At 39.4% G+C, this 23,347-nt stretch overlaps 2 protein-coding genes across 5 annotated transcripts in view; one reads left to right on the top strand and one right to left on the bottom strand.

Annotated features, from left to right (window-relative positions):
• Window positions 1-258, bottom strand: part of RPL9 (ribosomal protein L9) — a 457,174-nt gene extending 456,916 nt beyond the window's left edge. Inside the window, exon 1 of one of the 2 annotated variants that reach the window (XM_049631981.1) lies at window positions 223-258. The gene's annotated coding sequence lies outside the window, so the exon portion shown is untranslated. The remainder of the gene's footprint in view (window positions 1-222) is intronic. The other variant, XM_049631982.1, reaches the window with a different exon arrangement.
• LIAS (lipoic acid synthetase) lies at window positions 233-16,358 on the top strand. 3 transcript variants are annotated; one of them, XM_049631966.1, is made up of 11 exons: window positions 233-361; window positions 1,597-1,763; window positions 2,934-3,027; window positions 4,368-4,448; window positions 6,430-6,586; window positions 6,673-6,730; window positions 8,910-9,038; window positions 10,959-11,104; window positions 12,974-13,044; window positions 13,833-13,944; window positions 15,797-16,358. In XM_049631966.1, the coding sequence occupies exons 1-11, from the start codon at window positions 233-235 to the stop codon at window positions 15,850-15,852; spliced, it is 1,200 nt and encodes a 399-aa protein (XP_049487923.1). In that variant the 3' UTR covers window positions 15,853-16,358. The 3 variants fall into 3 exon arrangements, with proteins under 3 accessions (XP_049487923.1, XP_049487924.1, XP_049487925.1); XM_049631967.1 differs by lacking the exon at window positions 233-361 and adding an exon at window positions 371-514 and having other exon boundaries at window positions 15,797-16,357; XM_049631968.1 differs by lacking the exons at window positions 233-361; window positions 2,934-3,027; window positions 6,430-6,586; window positions 6,673-6,730 and adding an exon at window positions 371-514 and having other exon boundaries at window positions 15,797-16,357.
• Window positions 16,359-23,347: the final 6,989 nt, after the last annotated feature.

Consider the following 23,347-nt stretch of genomic DNA (forward strand, 5'->3'; position numbering starts at 1 on the left):
AGCCCTATTAAGGCGGCGCCACCCCGGCAAGGCTGAGGGGCGGGGGTAGGCCTCTGAGTCCAGTACAGGGCTCGAATCCCAGCGCCACCAGATCCATATGGCGCTCGTCGCGCGGGGAAACAACCAGCATAGAGGCTCCGAGCGCCAGATTCGCGCCCCTGGCTTTCCCAGAGCCGATGGCTTCAGATTCCCCAAACCCACAAAACTCTGATACATCCTCACCTCGCAGTAGATGCGGCAAAGAGAGAGCGTCTTTCGTCATCACGTTCTTGTAGCCCGTAAGGGCTCTGCGTATGGCGTCATGAGAGCGCGACGCTACCAGGCTAAAGCAGCCAATCGCGGAGCAGGTCAAGTCCCCCGGGTCAGTGGTAGCTCAGATTTTGTGTCATAAACCGAGCGATGGTTTGTCGACCTGTCTTTCCCGGGAATTAGTGATCCTTCGACTCTGCTAGAAAAAAAAAAGAGAGGGATGTCTCTTCGTTGCTGGGGCGCCGCCTGCACCCTGGGGCCCCGGGTGAGCGGCAGGGCGAGCAGGATGCGACCCTGGGGTGGAGGGGCTCCCATCTCTTCAGAGCGCCCAATTATAAGGCCCGCACTTACTGAGCGTTTACTTTTAGCCGGGCGCTGTGCTATCATTTTTCCTGTAGTATTCCATTGAATTCTCCTGACACACCGTCAGGTTGAGTCTCTGGTACTGGTTTGTTTGTAGGTCTCTCTCGCAGGCGCTGAGGGCTTTCTTTCTGCTTAGCACAGTGATCTGTACCCTGTATTGGTTGGAGCATTATAGGAGCACTGCGATGAGCATCCCAAATTCCTACTTTGTGTTGGGCTCTTGTTAGTAGACACCAGGTCTGGGTGATGAGAACACAAGCCTATGCTCTAACTTTAGCAGGGGAGTGGTCGTGGAGTGAAGTAGCAATCTCACAGCACTCCAACAGCACTCATTTTAAATTGTTGAAGGTTGCCTGTACTCGTGAATTTTAGTGTTTGGGCTATCTTGCACACGTTCGTGTTCAGATCTAGAAGTAAGTGTTTTGTTGTTGTTGTTTTTTATGGTCAGCAAATGTATATTGAGTGACTACCGTAAATTAAAACGTTAGGTTCGGTTTCTCGCCTTTCAGTTCTCTGAAACCAACTAAACATTATCTCTGCATTTTAACACCAATGCTTATCCAAAGCCCAAATAAGAGAGACTTCTTGCAAATTTCCTTTTAAACGTCTTTAACTCAACTCAGGAGTAGAAAATTCAAAGCTGTGGCATCTCCAGTTATTGCAGTTTAAACTTTTGAAAGAGAATTTTAGCACTTAGGTGGGCTACTTGAAATAGTGACATATGTTAGCCAATTCCAAAAGTTTCCAAATCTATTGTACATCTAGTAGTAAGTGGTTAGCTCTCATTGTCTTTCAGGTTTCATCTGTTCTCCTTGAGGCTTCTTTAATCCTAGATTTTAAGCTCCTATATAGCGCCTGTAAATTGTTTGACTGATTTCTGTATCAGTTGTCTGGCTTTACCCCTTCTTTTAGGTATTGAAATAGGTTAAAACTAAATTATTTCAAACCCCACTAAGTACGTGTGATAATGAACTCTTTCTTTAGGTATTTGGAAGATACAGTCCAATCAGAGCAGTAAGTTCCTTGCCAGAGGAAAAAAAGGAATTCTTACAGAATGGACCAGACCTTCAAGATTTTGTAACTGGTGATCTTGCAGACAAGAGCAAGTGGGATGAGTATAAAGGAAACTTAAAACGCCAGAAAGGAGAAAGGTAATTGAAATTCTGAGATAAATTCCTTCATTGTGCATTATTTTCAGATATGACCAATCCTTAGATATAATTTTAATGACACTTGGTATATTTAACTAAAAATCATTAGAAAGAAGTGATAACAGACCTGGAACAGGTAAATAAGTGGAATTGTTGGAATCCTTTTCTTTGTGTCCTTTGACAGTTTTTCTTCTGTCCTTCTAGGACTTAGCCATCTTAAACCACCATCTCCCATTTTGTATTCAGCATCAAATTTCTTCAGACAACAAACATTATCTATCACCTTGCTACTAGTCGGTTTGACCTTGATAAATTTTTCATTGTTACTGGGTGTTGACCCAACTTGTTGCTTCTCCTATTCAACGTACATATGACCTGTGAATACCTTGCTTTAATTTAAAATAATGGTAAGGGAATTTTGTACAGAGTGCAGATTGTTTTGGGACATACCTTACGCAACATCTTCTAGTTCACAAGTGGTTATAAGTCTAAGGGAACCTCAGGATATGTAGTCTTCACTCCAAATTTTAGACTTTTTTCCATTTAATAACAATCATAAATTTGGAATGTAGAGCAGAAAGTACACTTGTGGGATCTCTCCTTACTCTGAACAAATACTGAATTTTTGTCAGTGTTATTCAGTGAGGAATGAGATGTTCAACAACTTCCTCATTTTTTTTTTTTTAACATTTATTTATTTTTGAGACAGAGACAGACAGAGCATGAACGGGGGAGGGTCAGAGAGAGAGGGAGACACAGAATCTGAAACAGGCTCCAGGCTCTGAGCAGTCAGCACAGAGCCCGATGCGGGGCTCGAACTCACGGCCCGTGAGATCATGACCTGAGCTGAAGTCGGACGCTCAACCGACTGAGCCACCTAGGCGCCCCCCTCATTTTTTATTAGGACGATTTGCCTTTGCAAAAGGTAGACATGAGCATAGTGCTCTGTTAGACAGTTATGAGTGTTTTCTGAAGCAGTTTGAGCAAGTCTGAATTTGATTCTATGTTCTTACTCTTCTGGCAGAAATTATAAGAATTAACCCAGGGTTGTGGGGGGGAGAAAAAAAAACCTCTTCACCAAGAATTGTAATAAAGCAAAGTTAACTTCAAAGCTGTGTGATTATTTGGGAACATATTTGTTAACGGATAGTTATGTTTGGCTTTCCTCAGGTTAAGACTACCTCCATGGCTAAAGACTGAGATTCCCATGGGGAAAAATTACAATAAGTTGAAAAATACATTGCGGAATTTGAATCTTCATACAGTAAGTTTCAGTGTTAAATGTCCCTCTTAAGTAAAAGTCATAATGTTTCTACATATGTGTAACTTAAAAATATGGAGCACCTGGGTGGTTCAGTCATTTAAGCATCCAACTTGGCTCAGGTCATGATCTCATGGTTTATGAGTTCGAGTCCTGCATCAGGCTCTGTGCTGACAGGTTGGAGCCTGGAGGTTGCCTTGAATTCTGTGTGTGTGTCTCTCTCTCTCTGCCCGTCCCTCACGCTCTGTCTCTCTCTCTCAAAAATAAATAGGGGCGCCTGGGTGGCTCAGTTGGCTAAGCGACCAACTTCGGCTCAGGTCATGACCTCACGATTTGTGAGTTGCAGCCCTGCATCAGGCTCTGTGCTGACTTCTTGGAGCCTGGAGCCTGCTTCAGATTCTTGTGTCTCCCTCTCTGACCATTCTCTGCTCTCTTTCTCTCTCTCTCTTTCTCGTTCTCTCTCAAAAATAAATAAAAACATTAAATACATACATACATACATACATACATACATAACACAAACAGCAAAGAAAGTGAATAAAGATGTTTAGGGATGCATCATGATCGGTAATGGAAATACATATAAAAATCATTTTCCCTGCTTGGGGCGCCTGGGTGGCTCAGTTGGTTGAGCGTCTGACTTCAGCTCAGGTCATGATCTCACACTTCGTGGGTTTGAGCCCTACGTCGGGCTCTGTGCTGACAGATCACAGTCTGGAGCCTGCTTCGGATCCTGTGTCTCTCTTTCTCCCTCTCCCCTGGTCATGCTCCTCCTTCTCTCAAGAATAAATAAACATTAAAAATTTTTCAAAAACCATAGCTTATAAAAATCATTTTCCCTGCAAAAGAGACAAAAAGTAATTGTATTTCTTAATTTCTCATTAATAGTACAAAAAAGATTTTTTTTCCTTCAACCTAGGAAATTAGGTGTTTTTTTTTGTTTTATATTACCAATTAAGTACATGCTTACTAGACAGAGTATAATATTAAATATGAGATGTCATATATGCAATTCCAAATGTTAACTATACCACTTTAATTTTTTAGCATATATCCAACCAGACCTTTTCTTTGCACATATAAAATGTATACATTTATATCGTTTTTAATTTAAAAATGGGATCCTTATATATATATATATATATATACACACACACATATATACACGTATATATGTATGTATACACGTACACATACAGTTTGTGAGTTTAACAGCATTTTTGAATAGTGAATTTCTTCATAAATACATTGAAAAGAACAGACCGTTTAAAATGCTTGATCACTAATTTGTTCAATTGGTTAATATTTTCAGTTGATTGTATTCCATTCCCTTTTACTCACAGGTGTGTGAGGAAGCTCGCTGTCCCAACATTGGAGAGTGTTGGGGAGGTGGAGAATATGCCACAGCCACAGCCACAATCATGGTAAGAACACCTCAGACTATAAAGTTTTTGTCTGGAAACCGAAAGGAATATTTTATCTTTCTCCTAAAAATGTGCATGATGAATCTCTGACCAGATTTTGTGTTACATGTGAATTTATGAAAAATATGAGGAAAAAAAACCTGACAGAATAATCTAGGCTGATATGCTCTTACCCTTCGCTGAATAAATCTATTATTGATTTTTCCATGTATGTAATAGCTAATCATATGGTGCTTTGAAATATCTCTTCTGTTAACTTTTGGAAATGTTATTCATGATTGCTTAACTTTTCCTCCCCTAAACAATAATAAGCATGTATTTTTGTCTCCCATGTCCCTTCAGTTGCCTGGGGGTACAACTGCTCTTGACTGGGCTAAATTGGACTGCAGGCAATACATTGAGGTCTCAGGGTTCAGGTCCGCTCCACAGAGCTTTATTCTCTTTAGACCAGCAGCTCTCTAAGACATATTCTTATCATGAAGCATGAAAGAGCACCAGAGGGCAAGCCAACCATCCATGCCCATTTGAGGCTTCTGCTTGGTCATGCCTGCTATTATTCTCTTGGCCAAAGTAAGTCACACATAGCCAAGCAGACAGCAATGGAGGCAGAGACATAAGCCCCCTGCCCAGTTGGAGGCCCTGCAGGTTACATCGCAAAGGGTAAAATATATAATCTTAATATGGTAGAGTAAGAATTGGTATTAACTGTGTAACCTACCATATTTATCCAGAGGGGTTTGGAGGTTGAGATGCTAGGGTTAAATCTAAATTGTGTGCAACTGGAAGTTCATACTTACTGGGAATGTCTAAGTTGGACCGGCAGGAGGCTATTTATGTGAGGAACCAAGGCTTATGAAATAAAGTTGACGATGGAGCTTATTCAGGTTACAGTTCTTGAAGGAAGGAGTGATTTTGAACACTCCATTATGGAAATCTCTTGTTTCATCCCTTGCCTGGCTCCTTTCCCCACTGACTCATGACTGGTTTCCGGAAAGAGGTCAGTGTTTCAGTAAATCCGTTTGAGACGTTGGGACCACAGCTATGAGTCCCCTGTGAGAAAATTAAACATAAAGAGAAGAGGATCTTTCTCTTCCAAATCTCAATCCATTACTGTGCAGCTTTGAAACTCCAGTGGCCCCAAAACATCCACAATGGCTGTACTTGGCATGTCAGAACATGGTAGTGACCTGTAGCAGCAGGAGCAGTGTCCTGAACAATAGCAGTACCCACAGGAAGCAGATTGTTAACTTTATGTGTTTTCTCTTTCATCTATTTAACAAGAAGGAGCTATGCCTTCCATTTAATTCCCACAGAGACCTGCATGTTGATATGTTAATTGAATGTTTTATTCCCTTTAAATAATTTTTATTAATATTAAATAAGTACAGGGGCATCTGGGTGGCTCAGTCATTTAACTGTCCCGACTTCAGCTCAGGTCATGATCTCACGGTCCGTGAGTTTGAGCCCCATGTCGAGCTCTCTGCTGTTGCTGAGAGCTCAGAGCCTGCTTTGGATCCTCTGTCTCCCTCTCTCTCTGCCCCTCCCCCACTCATGCTCTCTTGTGCCCTGTCTGTCTCTCAAAAAGTTTAAATAGGTACAAAAGAATCTTTATAGACTATATGTAAGTTACAAAGAATAACAATAGACAGCCTGATACCTCTAGTTTAAGAGTAGAGCATTAGCATTATCTTTGAACCCTACTGTACATCCTTTCCTGCTCCTGTCACCTTTTTAACTTTAATGCTATTTTTAATTCTGAGCTTATTCCCTTTTCTTTCCAGTTTTACTACATGTATTTGTATTCCTTAACTGTATTTTGTTTACGTATTCCTTAACTGTATTTTGTTTACTTTGAATGTTTCAAATTTCCTATAAGCAGTATTAAACTGTATTCATTTTTTGTAACTTGCTTTATTCTCTCAACATATGTTCTTCAGGGTCATCCTTCTATTTGATTTAAATTGTATCGTCTCTGTTCTAGTTGATGGGTGATACGTGTACAAGAGGTTGCAGATTCTGTTCTGTTAAGACTGCAAGAAATCCAGGTCCGCTTGATGCCAATGAGCCCTACAATACTGCAAAGGCAATTGCAGAGTGGGGTCTGGATTATGTTGTCCTGACGTCTGTGGATCGAGATGGTTAGTGTGTCATCATTGGCTCTTCCAGAAATTGGCTCTTACTAAGTTGTGACATCATCTTGAGCAGTGGACTCTTTTGTTTCTAGATATGCCTGATGGAGGAGCTGAGCATTTTGCAAAGACTGTATCATACTTAAAGGAAAGGTACTTGTTTTTGCATTTGCTTGTGTAAACTTAATTTTTTTTAAGTTTATTAATTTGAGACAAAGAGAACGTGCATGTGTACATGCACAGGTGAGGGGCAGAGAGCAAGGGAGAGAGAGAATCCCAAGCAGGCTCCTCACAGTCAGTGCAGAGTCTGATGCAGGGCTTGAACCCATGAATCGTGAGGTCATGACCTGAGCCAAAGTCAAGAGTCGGACGCTTAACTGACTGAGCTACCCAGCCACCCCAAACTTTGAGTAATTCTTTTTAACTTTCTTTTTTTTTTTTAAGTTTATTTATTTATTTATTTGGAGGGGGGCGGAGAGACAGAGAGAGAGAGAATGAGAATCGGTGGGGGAGGGGCAGAGAAAGAGGGGGACAGAGAATCCGAAATGGGCTTTGCACTGACAGCAGAGAGCCCAATGTTGGCTCAGGCTCACGAACCATGAGATCACGACCTGAGCTGAAGTCAGACACTTAACTGACCAAGCCACCCAGATGCTCCTTGAGTAATTTTTTTTTTAATTTATTTTTATTTTAAAAATTTTTTTTGAAGTTTTTATTTATCTTTGAGAGACAGAGACAGAGCACAAGTGGGGGAGGGGCAGAGAGAGAGAGGGAGACACAGAATCTGAAACAGGCTCCAGGCTCTGAGCTGACAGCACAGATCCCGACACGGGGCTTAAACCCATGAACCACGAGATCATGACCTGAGCTGAAGTCAGACACTTCACTGACTGAGCCACCCAGGCGCCCCGAGTAATTTTTTTAAAAAGCATAAAACTGCAGTCTTCCCAACACTAATTTTGAATAAATCATCATCTAGAAGTATATGGATGAGATAAACTCCAACGTTGTTAAAATGCAAGCATACAGATTTTATCCATGTTTATATGCCCTGGGAAATTTACCCATAATCTACATTTTTATTAATATTTTAATCCCATCTATTTAAAAAGAATTAAAAAAGGAGTTATGTTGGGGCACCTGGGTGTTTGTTTCATTTGGTCTGATGCTTGATTTTGGCTCAGGTCATGATCTCGTGGTTTGTAGGATCAAGCCCCATATCCATGCTGACAGCACCGAGCCTGCTTGGAATTCTCTCTCCCTCTCTCTCTGCCCCTCCCCGCTCATACTTCCTGTCTCTCTCCCAAAATAAATAAATAAATAAAGGTAAAAAAAAAAAAAAAACCTTAAAAAAAAGGAGATATGCTTACTTCCTACAGCTTAGTGCGAGTTGAGTACCTAGCATTTAGTAAATGTTTCTTCAGTGATTTCCCCTGTGTTTTCTGTTTTTTTTAAATAGTTTACTTTAAAAAATTCTGTTTGCAACCCACTAAATTGATTTCACAAACTACTAATGGGTCTCAACTTTACAATTAAAAATAAAAACAGTAAGTTATAGGCTGTGTTCTTTCAACATCACTTATATGCATGAGAGGGCCTTTCCACATCTGTTCTCTCAGGAAATAGCTCCAGAAACTGCCACTGGGTTTGTGAAAAAATTTATCAGCTGTCCTAGTCATTTCTACTGCTGTCAAAGGGAACAGCACTATGACCTAGTTCATATTTTAATGCTTGAATGCATAGATAGAGTCAGAATATAAATAGGAGATTAATGTTTAACTTGTATTTCATTTAAGCAAAGCTCATGCATGACTCAGCAATTCAGAAAATAGTTTTTAAAACTCACAGCACTTGTGAAATATTTGCCTAGAGGAAGAGAGGATGGCACTATCTGATGAATTTTTAAAGAAATCAAAATTAAAGCAATCAAATAATATTTGCATTCATGTAAGAAATGTCCCAATTTACTTTCCAAAAAATAAAAAGATATTATATATTTAATGTTTTAATATTTATATTTTAATTCCTTTAAGCAACTTTATTTTCTTAATACCTGCTCAATAAAGTATGTCTGTTAATCTCAAAATTTATTCTGAACATTTTCCTGCAGTTGTGTTTTAACCACTATGTACATAATATTTGATGTTCAGGGTGTTTTTTCCTATAACAGTTTATTTATGAACATTTGTATGTTCATGCTTTCCTTGGCAAGATTCTAAAGATTACACTGTTGAACGAAACTGATCCTGAATGAGTACTGGTAATTTCTGTTTTAAGCAATAGATGTCAGTTTTTTCCCTCAGTTTGATACTTATTTTTTTTTTCCCTATAGGAATCCAAAAATTCTTGTGGAATGTCTCACCCCTGATTTCCGAGGAGATCTTAAAGCAATAGAAAAAGTTGCTTTGTCGGGATTAGATGTGTATGCTCATAACGTAGAGACAGTTCCAGAATTGCAGAGGTGATTACATGTACAGAGTAATGTTGGCAAATTTAGGGGCCAGAATCTGCTATATTTTCTCTTTTTTCAGGAGAGAACTTTGTATTGGACTTTTACGAAGTGAGCTCTCTTTCTTTTCTTAACAAAAGCAACATATATCTATCACAGGAAAAAGAAAATATAGCCAACAAAAACAGCATAAACATCACCCATATTATTTCTACCCAGTAATATTGATTACTATAACCTATACATATGGGCATATATTTATATGCATGTATGTATGTTTTGGTGCACGCACACATAATGGTCATCTTTTTGATTTAAAATAGTATCATATTGGGGCGCCTGGGTGGCTCAGTCGGTTAAGCTTCCGACTTCAGCTCAGGTCATGATCTCGCAGTTCGTGGGGTCGAGCCCCGCGTCAGGCTCTGTGCTGACAGCTCAGAGCCTGGAGCCTGCTTCGGATTCTGTGTCTCCCTCTCTCTGCCCCTTCCTTCCTCATGCTCTGTCTCCCTCTGTCTCTCAAAAATGAATAAATGTTAAAAAAAAAATTTTTTTAATAGTATCATATTGCCAGTGCCAATTTTTTTTCAAAAAATAGTTTTCAAAAAGAAAAAAATTATATAAAAGCAAATTACTTTGTAATTCTAAAAAAAAAAAGACTTTAAAATACTTTTGGCACTAATATATGCAATAAACAATACAAAAGAAATACTCAGATGTATTATTCAGAAGTAGTTTAAATCTCTTTTAAAAAGTGGGTACTGTGCTCGCTTCGGCAGCACATATACTAAAAAAAAAAGTGGGTACTATTCTTTCTACTAATGTTAGCAGATAGAAGTATTTACAGATTGTTATCCCACGTTAACGACCATATTCATATTTCAGAATGATGAAAATTATTTTAACCTTCAGGCAAGATTAATATGTTTATTTAATTTTAGTAAAGTATTTGGCAGTGATCTTATTAGCTTCTACACATCACATGTATCAAAGAACTTGAAAAAAGTATGGTGGACAACCAGCATTTCCACTACAGCATAAATAAATATTAGGGAGCATAACTTAAATTCACTGGAGAAATACTTTCAAAAGTAATTATGTTTGGTATTGTCAGTTTTGTGGTTATTTTTAAATCCACAAATTGGTTTCCTTTCTTCCCTGTGTATTGGTCCCTGATGAAAAATAATGACTACAGCAAGTCAGTTACACACAAAAAAAGTGCATTAGAATTCAAGTGAATGCTGGGTTAACATCAGCAACTCTCTGTCCTTTTGGCCTTGTCGCCATTTAAAGCATGGTTTGGCTGCTGTTGAAGTCTAGCACACAGCCTGTTCCAACCCTGTCATTTCTCATGATACCACCACAAGTGGGTGCCAGTTTCCCTGGTTTCACTTAAGAAACATTATCCTTGCCAGTGAAAATTCCAGAATCATGCCTTTTTACCTAAGAGATGTCAATGTCGTGTACTCACCAGCAGAGGGCAGCTTGGGCTTTAGAAAAGAAACCAACTTAAAAGTTTTCAGACCTGAAATGTGGGTTCAGGTTAAATAGCTTTTCCTTTGTTCACTTCAGAGATTTTCTTACTTCCACTCATTTCCCCTCTCTCTTGACTTACCCTCCCTTACAGTCACTCATTTTCAGCTTCAAATTCTGGTTTCTCAATGAGTAATTCCTAAACTGAATTATTACATTCTAGTTTTCTCTGCCACAGGTTTGAAAGGCCTTAAAAGTAGATAGAACTAGAGGGCCTAATGAAACCTGATACTCATTACAAAAGTAACAGCGAGATATTTGTGCACAAATGGTAGTATGGAACCATATGATTTAACGTAATGTTCAGAATGTACTTTTCTGGTCTTTTAGATAGCTTGCATAACTATGTACTTAGTTGAGCTTGTGGTTATTCTTGCTAACAACAGCCCTGCTGTTTTCAAGGAAAGTTCGTGATCCCCGGGCCAATTTCAACCAGTCTCTGCGCGTACTGCAACACGCCAAGGAGGTTCGGCCTGATGTGATTTCTAAAACCTCCATAATGTTGGGTTTAGGCGAAAATGATGAGCAAGTATACGCAACAATGAAAGGTAAAGAAGTTGGAAAATGAAAACTCTTTTTCATTTAATTTGAGTAATAGCAGGAACCCTCTTTTGAAGGCCCTCTTATGCCTCCTCCGTAGTCTCAGTGAAAGTGCCAGTAAGAAAAAAGTACAGGATATGATTATAAACAGCAGCATGAAAAGGAAAGGAAGTAAGTTTCTTAGAACCTTATGGAATGATATGCAGAAGCTCAGGATATGAAATTTATATCCCATTTTATTCCCTACTCTTTCATCAAGTAAAAATATGATTTTATCCACTTTCTTGTTTAATCATTGAATAGTTTTTAAGAGCCAGACAGCTACTAGGAGCTCTGACAGGCAGTGACAATTCAAAGATGAATAAGATGAAGCCAGGTCTTTGAGGAAGAGCTTGTTGGTAACATTGTCACATAACATCATGTGCTTTGGACTCTGCTGATTCTTAGTTTTATTAGCCCATTTGCTTTGTGATTCTTGGGCTTTATAAATTGTAAGAAAAAAAAACCCTCTTATATTTACATGAGGATCCTTTGCCTACTTGTAGTTATGTATCGATTCTAAAGGTAACAAATCCAAATAGTAATTAAAAGCTTCTCTTTGGGGCGCCTGGGTGGCGCAGTCGGTTAAGCGTCCGACTTCAGCCAGGTCACGATCTCGCGGTCCGTGAGTTCGAGCCCCGCGTCAGGCTCTGGGCTGATGGACGGCTCGGAGCCAGGAGCCTATTTCTGATTCTGTGTCTCCCTCTCTCTCTGCCCCTCCCCGTTCATGCTATGTCTCTCTCTGTCCCAAAAATAAATAAAAAAACGTTGAAAAAAAAATTAAAAAAAAAATAAAATAAAATAAAAAATAAAAGCTTCTCTTTGGGGCACCTGGGTGGTTCAGTTGGTTAAGCATCACTTCGGCTCAGGTCATGATCTCACGGTTCGTGGGTTCAAGCCCCGCCTTGGGCTCTGTGCTGACAGCAAGCTCAAAGCCTGGAGCCTGCTCCGGATTCTGTGTCTCCCTCTCTCTCTTCCCCTCCCTCCCTCTCTTTCTCAAAAATAAACATTAAAAAAAATTTTTTAGAAAAAAATTTTTTAAAAACTTCTCTTTACTAGAGTAAAACTATAGTTTTACTAGAAAGATTTCAATATGTAAGTGGTTAAATCACATCCCCTAGAGCACATCTTGCACATTTGGTAAAACTTAATACAGTGCATCTGGTCTGTAATATGTGACTTCAGGACTTTCATTTACTGTTCCCTTCATCTCTTCTGTCTAACAGACTCCTGCTCAAAACACCCTTCACCCATATTTTAGCATTTATTCAGTGGTATTCGAGTTATTTGTCCTTTCTGTTAGCCCCTCATGATTGTCTTAATCATTTCTGTGTTTTCAGTCCTTTCATATTCCGTGGCACTTTTGAATGGATAGATCTAGTCTTACTCCCCAACATCAGGATTATAGGCCAGCATAAAGTTCACACCGTTCCAAAGTCAAATTATGCTCAGGGAAATTATGCTTACATCTACAGTTTTAGCACCATAAAAACATCTGCTAATGGGGTACCTGGCTGGCTCAGTCGGTGGAGCATGGTTATGAGTTTGAGCCCTACGTGGGGCCCAAAAAAATCTTGGGGCACCTGGCTGGCTCAGTAGAGCATGTGACTTGATGTTGGGGTTGTAAGTTCGACTCCCATTTTGAGCATAGAAACTATTTAAAAATAAGATATATATATATTTTAATTTTTAAAAGGGCCTGGCTGGTTCAGGGTTGTGAGTTTGAACTCGCATTGGGTGTAAAGGTTACTAGAAAAATTAAAAAAATAATAAAATTTTTTAGAAAAATGAGTCTTTTTAAAAAATCTGCTAATGTAACGTGTGCCCTTTTTCTGTAGCACTTCGTGAAGCAGATGTGGACTGTTTGACTTTAGGACAATATATGCAGCCAACAAAGCGCCACCTGAAGGTATCATTATCTTGAATTGCCAGATGTTCGCTGGTAATTTGAATTAAATCTTTGATGTCCATAGGTACAGTTAAGAAGCTGCTAGCTTTTTAGTGTAATGTTCCATGTATATTTCCAAGTCCCAGTTTCCATGTTATTGTCTGCATAAAGCCAGCAGATACACTGGCACTTTTTTGCTGCCCTCAAATTGTACAACTTAAATGAATGTACAGAAAAAGAATTTAGTTGTTGGGAAATTGCATTCATCCACACTTGGGATTTGTTTTTAGAGTTACATGAGAGCCAGAGGAGAAATAAGAAAGAAAAGTCAGTCTTCCTCTTTCTGCATTGGACATTCATTCATTCAAGAAAGTTTTATCAGGTAGTGACTGTGTGCCAGACGCAGTGCTAAGCAGAAGATACAAGACAAGTAAGGCAGTCTGGTCCTCAAGAATCTTCTAGGGGTGATTAATTCTTTTTTTTTTTTTAGGGGTGATTAATTCTTATACCTGTTAGGGAAGGAGTAATACAGATACAGAATCTCTATAGATAATCTCATTTTTTTTAGCCTTCGGAATAGTTAATGTAATACAGAGTTGATGTTTCCCCTCCTCTCTAATGAAGTCCTGATAGAATGGCCAAGGAACCAGTAGACAGGTAGTCTGTGAGGAAGGTGAGGAGGAAAGCCTCTGGGCAACTGGATACATTATGAAGTGAAAGCCATCCTGAATGCGTGGGCATAGATTTTCTATAGAATCAAAATGATTTAGGGAAATTCTAATCTATTAGAATTAATGCTTTCAATGTAGGTTGAAGAATACATTACTCCTGAAAAGTTCAAATATTGGGAAAAAGTAGGAAATGAACTTGGATTTCATTATACTGCAAGTGGCCCTCTGGTGCGTTCTTCATATAAAGCAGGTAAGTTACACCACAGGGGATGTTTTTATTTAGACCATAACTTTCATGTTAAAATTATAATAGCTGTGGTTATCTTTTGTAGGAAAAATCATTTTTTTTCTGGAACGTCCTTGGGAACTTTGCTCCATAGCGGTCCTATTAAGGAAAATTTTCTCTTAAGCTTGGTTTTTTCCTTAAGTAAAGAATCCCCTGCCCCTTTCTGACTTGGCTACTGTGAATGAAAGCAGAAGTAATCGGCTTACTCTTTGTGTGGATTTCAATAGATTATTCAGAAATGACAGATACCAGTCAAGTACATAACATGGTTTTCTGAAAAATGTATATTCATTTGACAGTGATGCCAGCTGCATCTCCAAACTCCTAATTTCAGATCAATTTAAATCCTAAAAAGTGTCTGTTTGACTGCATTGCTGCTCATCGCATTATATCTTTGTGTTTTTCCTCCCAGAGGCAGCAGAAAAAAAATTTGTGAGATTATTTTCCATGTAGAAATCTTCAGTGTGTTTACTAGCTACAGTACAGTTCTTCATCTTTGTAATGCAGCTCTTATTTTGATCAGCAGCTTGAGCCGACTTACAAAAATAAATGCCGTTTCTAAGAGATGAAAAGTCTATGAGAACGTATCTGAAGCCCGAATTTAATCCAAAAAATGTTTATAAAGTTTTCCCGTCAGTTGGACTTAACAATTACACTTTCTTGAAGAATAAACAGTTATTTTTTGGATAGGTCTAAACTACACTATTACTGTAAATGATCTTTTAGATGGTTGTGCTGACAGGCTGAAATATGTGAAGGATAGAACTAACATCAGCTTCTAGAGTAGTTAAAGTAAAATTATTTGAGAGAAGTTTTTATTTTATTTTTTAAGGAAAATTTCTGGCATTAGTGAATTGTGAACTTTTTAATGCTTTTAAAGTGATCAGTAAAAGTTTGAATTCTGCTGTGTAGAGCATCAGACTCAGATGATGGGCTTGGGTCTGATAATGTTGGTTCTTCTCCTGCCACATTTAGGTAAGGTATGGAGGAGCGTGGATAACTCTCCATTACATGGCTGGGTTACGAACCTTGGGATTCCTGGTGATTGTGTACAGATATGGTCACTGCAGTTGTATATTGAGATGACAAAGCGAAGTTCATCAGACTCCTCATAAAATCAGGCCTGCAGTGCTGGGCTCTGACAATAAAAACTGAGCTGCGCTATAACAGTCATAGACTAAATGGAACTCTAATGACCTGAAAAGGGAATGTGCCCCCTCTAAGCAGCTAACTTAATGCACAGGCACAACTGAGGGGGTGGAGAGAAAGCCTATTATAAATGAAGAGCTCTTGCTTCCCTGGAGGGACATAAGCTAAAGGGATTCCATCAGATAAGTCTGCTCAACTGCATGGAGATCCATTTTAGAAACATCAGATCCAGGCTAATAATGTAGCAGAATTGCTCTCTGAAATGAATTGTGCCAACAGCAATACTTTGTCAGTGATGAGGAATAGATCGTGCACATAAAGTGGAATAGATGTTCTAAAGCAGACCCATAGGTACAGTAGGGTCACCCTTTATAATAGTAGGGTCCTAGAATAATAGAGACTAGTGCTAAAAAAATTTTTGTAAGCATTGGGGGTAGAGTTTACTTAAAAACTCTACAGAAAAAAAAAATGGTAAAGGTGATGGGACACCTGCCTGGCTCAGTTGATAGAACATGTGACTCTTGATCTTGGGGTCGTGAGTTCAAGCCCCCACGTTGGGTATAGAGCTTACATTAATTAATTAATTAATTAATTAAAGAATAAAAGGAAAACACTGAAGTGTAATTTTGAAATTTAATATTAATGTATTTTCATTTTTCCCAAATAGGTGAATTTTTCCTGAAAAATCTAGTGGCTAAAAGAAAAAAGCCCTCTAAAACATAACAAGACCTTCAAGACCACAGGAATTTTTAATACCTGATTCCATTTGGTAATAGAAGTGGTACCAGAATGCCTGGACTTCAGTGGACATACCTCAGTCTCTTTGTCTTAAGAAACATGTCAATAGCTGTGCATATTTAATTAATTCACTTGTCTTTTTGCATGTCTTGTCCTATTAAACAATCGCTTGCTGTGATGTAATCATGAAACATCTTTTAAGGGTTACTATTACCAGTATAATTAAAAAATACATTAAAAACTTCTGGAAAAGGGGTGCCTGGGTAGTTCAGTCGGTTGAGCATCCAACTTCAGCTCAGGTGATGATCTTGCAGTTCATGAGTTTGAGCCCCATGTCAGGCTCTGTGCTGTCAGCCCAGAGCCTGCTTCAGATCCTGTCCCTCTCTCTCTCTGCCCCTCCACCATTCGTGCTTGCTCACTCTCTCACTCTCTTTCTAAAAAATAAATAAAACGCTAAAAAAAACTTTCAGAGAAGCTTTTAAGCCTGTTCCCTGTACATCGTGACTGCATTTCATTTCTGAGAAATGACATAGTGTGATGAAATGGTGAGTATAGGTTGAGACTACGATCTGTTTACAGTTGGCATGTGTCCTTTACAGAATTCCGCAGCATCACTGCAATAATTTAGAAAGGCTTAAGAGTTTGAATGTTGATTCTTTACATTGGTATGACTGCTTCAGACCTGCACAATAGTTTTACATTTAATTGCTTGTTTAGGACTTCTTTGTTTTTTTTTTAATTTTTTTAACATACATTTATTTTTGAGACAGAGAGAGAGAGCATGAACAGGGGAGGGTCAGAGAAAGAGGGAGACACAGAATCTGAAACAGGCTCCAGGCTCTGAGCTGTCAGCACAGAGCCTGACGCGGGGCTCGAACCCACGGACCGCGAGATCATGACCTGAGCCGAAGTCGGATGCTTAACCGACTGAGCCACCCAGGTGTCCCTGTTTAGGACTTCTTTGAAACCAAGATCATGATGTTATCGAAGACAGGGAAATAGAACCTAAGAAAAATAATATTAACCCTCATTTTGCAGTAGTTTGCTACATCTACATGCACTATCCCATTTGTTCCTTTTATTTTTCACACCACTGTGGTTGTATATGACGGTAATGACATGAAGGAGGATTTTCTTTCCTGGGTACCAAAACTCAACCTCATCTTTTTTTGTTTTTAAAGTTTATTTATTTAAGTAATCTCTACACCCAATGTGGGGCTCGAACTCATGACCCAGAGATCAAGAGTCACATGCTCCACTGACTGAGCCAGCCAGGCACCCTCAACTTCATCTTTTGACCTTAAATCTTGTTTTTCTACTACATTCTTTTTTTTTTTTAAGTTTTTATTTATTTATTTATTTATTTATTTTCGAGAGAGAGAAAGAACAAGCAGGGGAGGGGCAGAGAGAGAGAGGGAGACACAGAATCCCAAGCAGTCTCCAGGCTCTGAGCTGTCAGCACAGAGCCTGACGCAGGGCTCGAACTCACAAATGGTGAGATCATGACCTGAGCTGAGGTCGGATGCTTAACTGACTGAGCCAACCAGGTGCCCCTACTACATTCTTGCAAAGGAGTTCTTAGATGGCTATATTGTGAAATATGTAATGTAGAAGACTAATTCTGAGTTTTTAAATAGGTGAATTGTTTATAAAAGGAATGCATAACTTTGAAAATTAGTTACATTTTAATTTAACTCATGGAAGCCATATATACTTTGGCTTAGTTTCTTTACAGATCCTAATAAATTTTGCTGTGTAAAATTAACCCAACTTTAAGCATCTCAGGCAACCAGCATCCTTAAAATCTGTTATTTCACAGGAAACCTGGATTACTTTTAAGACCCTGATTCTATGATGTAATCTGGATGTTTCCTAATTTTGCACAATATAGGTGAATGATAGTAAAACATTCTAGCAGAAGAATAATTTTGTCAAATGAAATTATCATAGGATTCAATATAAAATAACTAAAATAGTATTTTATTAATACATATGTATGTTACAGTTCCAGATTTGGAACTATGTATAAAAACAGCAAATGATATAATGAAGCTATTTTGATACAAATGTGGGATTGGGGCTTATGGATGACATTTGCAGGTTTTTGGCAGCCTCAGCAGCACAGTAGTCAAAAACCCGACAAACAGCAAAACAATAGTGAATTATAAAAAATTGTAAGGGGCACCTGGGTGGTTCAGTCAGTTAAGCATCCAACTCTTGGTTTCAGCTCAGATCATGATCTCAAGGTTCATGGGTTTGAGCCCCACATTGAGCTCTGCACTGACAGTGTGGAGCCTGCTTGGAATTCTGTCTCTCTCCCTGTCTCACTCCGCTTTCTCTGCTCGTGTTCTCGTTCTCTCTCTCTCTCTCTCTCTCTCTCAGAATAAAAAAAAAAAAAATTTTTTTTAAGTTAAAACACCTACCCTTGGCAATCTCAGGATACTCTCCAGTTAAACTTAAACCCAAAACTTGAAAGAGTAGCAGGAAATGTTTGTTTCAAAGTGGAATCACAAATAGTAGCTTCTGGGGTTGTTGTTTCTTCACTCCTTATTGCATAACCGACCATCCTACCATGACTAACATGTGACCTAATACCTGGATCTTGCTGGACATTTGAGTGTGGTTAACGTGTGTAGAGATATACTGCCTTGCACAACTGCAAGAATGGACAGGCTTGAATCTTAAAAGGCCAGGGCAGAGCTTTGACCTTCCTAAACAATGATGCATTAATAAGCGCATTTATATGCACAGACATGACGGGAGGTCTGTATAAAAATTTTCGATTGAGCAGCACAAAATGCATCGGTGGTCTCCAATGTGTCAAAATTCAGTACATGCCCATTTCAGCATATCTGATCTTTTTCTTTGTGTAGCACAAATGGCATTTTTCAGAAAATGAAAGTGATAAATGCGCATGGTTTTTAAGATACCAACTAGTACAAGTGTCCTAGCCCCCTTTCCAGCCACTGAATCAGCCAACCCCCAAACCCACTTCCTGTTTGGTGAGGTAATAAATGCATTAAACCAGTTTGAATAGGAGTTTCTCTTACTTGAAAGCATCTAACCTCAGAGGTTTTATCAATATTACTACATTCAGAAACGTGAGCACCAGTGGCCTTAGGCGGAAAAATGGGAATAACATCACAAAGAAGGGTTCAGAATATAAGTTGAGCAAAATAGCAGGAGCAGCCGTGAGAGCGGTGTGAGCACATGCCCTTCATGTCCCTGAGGATCCAGCCACACACACTTTAACATACATTTGTGTTAATAAAAATACCATTTTAATCTATTTTACATTGGGCTTCCGTGAAAATTTCCTTTGACAACGATTCCCTTGCTAAGATTTTGGCCACTGCATTGTAACTTCCAAGAGTTCTCTGATGATTCCTTTCTTTTTCCTTTTTCAAAATAGCATCCTGTTCTTGTTTCCTAGCTGCGATTTCTTCTATTTTCCTCTCTGGATAGTCTTGACATTGTGGTTCACCACATTGAGCACTGTCTCTATTTCCTTTGTTTTAGTCTCTACTTTTTTTTTTTTTTTTAATGTTTATTATTTATGAGAGAAAGAGAGAGGGAGGGGCAGAGAGAGGAAAGAGAATCCCAAGCAGCCTCCACACTGTCAGCACACAGCCCAAAGTAAGGCTCAAATCCACAAACCATGAGATCATGACCTGAGCCGAAATCAAGAGCTGGATGCTTAACCGACTGAGCCACCCAGGCATTCCTTTGCCCTTTGTCTTGAAGGCTGTCCTCAAATGTCTGCTGATCGTTGGCTGTACATGCATACTGAGTGATGAGCCAGTCTAAAGCTGATGGTGGGGCCACCTGGGTGGTTCAGTCAGTTAAGTGCCCAGACTCCTGGTCTTGGCTCAGGTCATGATCTCATGGTTCCTGAGTTCGAGACCCATATCAAGATCTGCACTGATGGTGTGGGGCCTGCTTGGGATTCACTCTCTGCCCCTCCTTCACTCTCTCTCTCGCTCTCTCTCAAAATAAATAAACTTAAAAAAAAAGTAAAGCTGATGGGAAGCAGGAGTGGGGGGAGTCATCTAACTGATGGAGCTTCACTGTAGTGTTTGGGGGGTGAGCTGGATTTCTTAGTGACAGACTCCCAAATGTTAGGATTATTTCTCTAAAGCCATCTAAGCTTTAAAAAGATAGTAATAATCCTCAAGTCTCCTCCTTGAAGGTTATAAACCTGACTGCTGACCTTCTCAGAACCAGGTGAGAAAAAGCAAGCAGGACAGGGGAGTGCAGGTTTTTATTTAGTTCCCTTGTTTCCAGTCTGGCATCTCACTGACACCCTCCCTAAGTCTGAAACTTTCTGATTCTATTCTTCCTAAAAATAAACCTCTACTATCCTGAGAGTGAGGGGTGGGGAAGGTAGTTTCTTCTCATGAGGTAAGACAGAGACTGGGTGCACCTAACTTCCTTATATGTACCATCTTCCATAGAAGTCCTCTGTTTTCAGCCCCCCACTGCAACCCCAATTTTTGTGATATCCGGTGCTTCCAATTCTTGAGATCTAAGGAGACAATTACACCAAGAAACAGTCTTTTATATGGGCATTGAAGTTTCTGCTTGCTCTTTTTAAGTTACTTAGCGTCCCCTTGCTTTCTACCTTCTAAGAGTTGGTTCACGTCTCTTATCCATCCATGCCTCCTTTCCCACTCTCTTTGTCTATATCTTTCTCATTCCTTTACTGTCATTTTAAGTAAGCTCAAGTAAGGGCTCATTCTCTCATTTCAGGAGAGAATGAAAATAGTACATATGTTTAATTCAACCCAGGGACCTGGAAGTCCAGTCTTTTTTTTTTTTTTTTTTAGGCTTATTTTATTTTATTTTATTATTTTTTGAGAGAGGGTGCAAGTCAGCAAGAGGAAGAGAGAGAGAATCCCACAAGGGGCAGAGAGAGAGAGGGAGAAAGAGAAAGAAAATCCCACGGAGCTCGAAGCAGGGCTGGAGCTCACAAACCTGGGTCGAAGTCAGATGCTTAACGACTGAGCCACCCAGATGCCCTGAGATAGTCTTTTGACTTGATGGCTTTACCTTATGGCAAAGGTGATGTTGAACTTAAAACACAGAAGGAAGGCTTAGTTCTGGTGCAGGACGATACTCATTGCTCTAGTTCTCCCCAACACTTTAATCATTTTCTTTACAGAAGAACCCTATCCCTAACCCCTCCTGGTTGTTTTAGGGGGCTTGTTTTTGACCCTGGGACTGAGAGATGTAGTCACATGGGGGTAAATGCCAGGCTGCCTGTCATTCTGCTTATAGAGGGAAGACTGGACGAGAAGGTTGACTGTTGAAGTTAAAGACCTTCAGTTAAGCCCCAGGTGTGTGTTCCTCTTTTTCCCGTATCCTTTTGGGCAGAGCTTCTGCTGTTCTGCTGCATAGACCCACTCCTCTGCCAGTACTCCAGGAAGCAGCCCTTCTCTGTCAGTACACATCCATCTACTCAGTGCTTTCCAGAAATTTCTTTAAATCTCTTGACCACGGATGGCCCCTTCCTATTCCCTTTGTTGTATTGGATTATGCTTTTTCCCCCTCTTGCTATAATAGGGTCCTAAGAAGGGAGAGGATGTGTGTGCTCAGTATACCATGCTGACGGAAAGCTCTGCTTTTTGTCTTTTTAACAATGGTTTTGTAGGGGCACCTGGGTGGATTAGTCAGTTAAACATCTGAGGATATTACCCTAAGTGAAATAGTCCAGTCATAAAAAGACAAATGTGGGGTGCCTGGGTGGCTCAGTTGGTTAAGAGACAGACTCTTTTTTTTAAGTGTTATTTCTTTTTAAGAGAGAGAATGCGAGCAGGGGCAGGGCAGAGACAGAGGGAGACCCAGATTCTGAAGTAGGCTCCAGGTTCTGAGCTGTCAGCACAGAGCCCAACGTGGGGCTCAAACCCATCAACTGTGGGATCATAACCTGAGCTGAAGTCTGATGAATAAGCTCATTTTCACTTCAGGATCTTAAGAGTAAGGAATCATTTTATGTTCAATCACTCTGGTGTTTGTCTCTTTCTGGAGTTTTGGTTTTTTCACTCTTATCTGCAAACATTTTCTTAAAGAGCTGGATAGCAAATATTTTAGGCTATTCAGGCCAAGGGGCAAAATTGGGGACTTACATAACCATTTCAAATATAATCATATTGGGGCGCCCGGGTGATTCAGTTGGTTAAGTGTCTGACTTTGGCTCAGGTCACGATCTCTTAGTTTGTGAGTTTGAGCCTCACATCAGGCTGTCTGCTGTCAGCATGGACCCCACTTCAGATCTTCTGCCTCTCTCTCTTTCTGCCCCTTCCCTGCTTGTGTTCTCTCTCTCAAAAGTAAACATTAAAAAAATCTTTTTAAATATAATCATGGAGGGGCACCTCGCTGGCTCAGTCAGAAGAGCAAGCAAGTCTTGAGCTCAGGGTTGTGAGTTTGAGCCCCGCATTAGGTGTAGAGATTACTTAAAAATAAAATCTTAAATAAAAAAAAAATATATATAATCATATAAAATTATAAAACCATTCTTAGCTTATTTGTAGGTGGCTGGCCAGATTTGGCCCATGAGCTTTGATTTGCAGGCACCAGATCTATTTGCTAAATTCCCTTCCGTTCTTACATCATTTGAAAGAATGATGTAATGTCCTTTTCTCAAAAAAGTAAGGAGCAATATTTTTCTTTTTTTTTTTTTTAACTTTTTAAATATTTATTTATTTTGGAGAGAGAGAGACAGAGACAGAGCATGAGCAGGGGAGGGGCAGAGAGAGAGACACAGAATCCGAAACAGGCTCCAGGCTCCAAGCTGTCAGCACAGAGCCTGACGTGGGGCTCAAACTCACGAACCACGAGATCATAACCTGAGCGGAAGTCAGACAGCCAACTGACTGAGCCACCCAGGCGCCCCAGGAGTACTATTTTTCTAATGTCAGACTGTCATGACTCATTTGTTACTTGTACTATGACAGAAAATACACTCACGCAATTGTTGATACAGAATATTTTATTTATGTGTTTGCTATCTGTACAGATGTCTCTCATCTTTGTATTTGTTTCTGTATTCTAACTGAACCTCAAAATTCCTAAAGGATGAGGCTTGTATCTGTTTAACTTGATTTGTATACTCTCAGCAGAGCAGAGCATCAGATGGACATCTGGCATATTTCAATAATGATAAAGCATAAGACAAAGTCAAAGTCAATAAGATACGTAATAAAAAAGCACATGGAAACATACAAAAATTCTTACTTTAGAATAATGCTATACGTAATTTGTAAAATCTACTTTTTTAAGTTCATACATGAGATTATATTGATTTTCTTATTTAAAGAAAAAGGGGAACTTCAATGAGTTATAGAACTAAAAATGCAAAATGAAGGTAACAAATATTTTTGGCTCTTGAACTAAAAAAATAATGATCAGTGAGAAAAAATGAGACATGAAGAAGAATAAACTAGACCAATACTGATATTTTCTTCATGTTAAAAAAAAAAAT

The sequence above is a fragment of the Panthera uncia genome, chromosome B1 (assembly GCF_023721935.1).
Source record: "Panthera uncia isolate 11264 chromosome B1, Puncia_PCG_1.0, whole genome shotgun sequence".
Classification (NCBI taxonomy): Eukaryota; Metazoa; Chordata; class Mammalia; order Carnivora; family Felidae; genus Panthera; species Panthera uncia.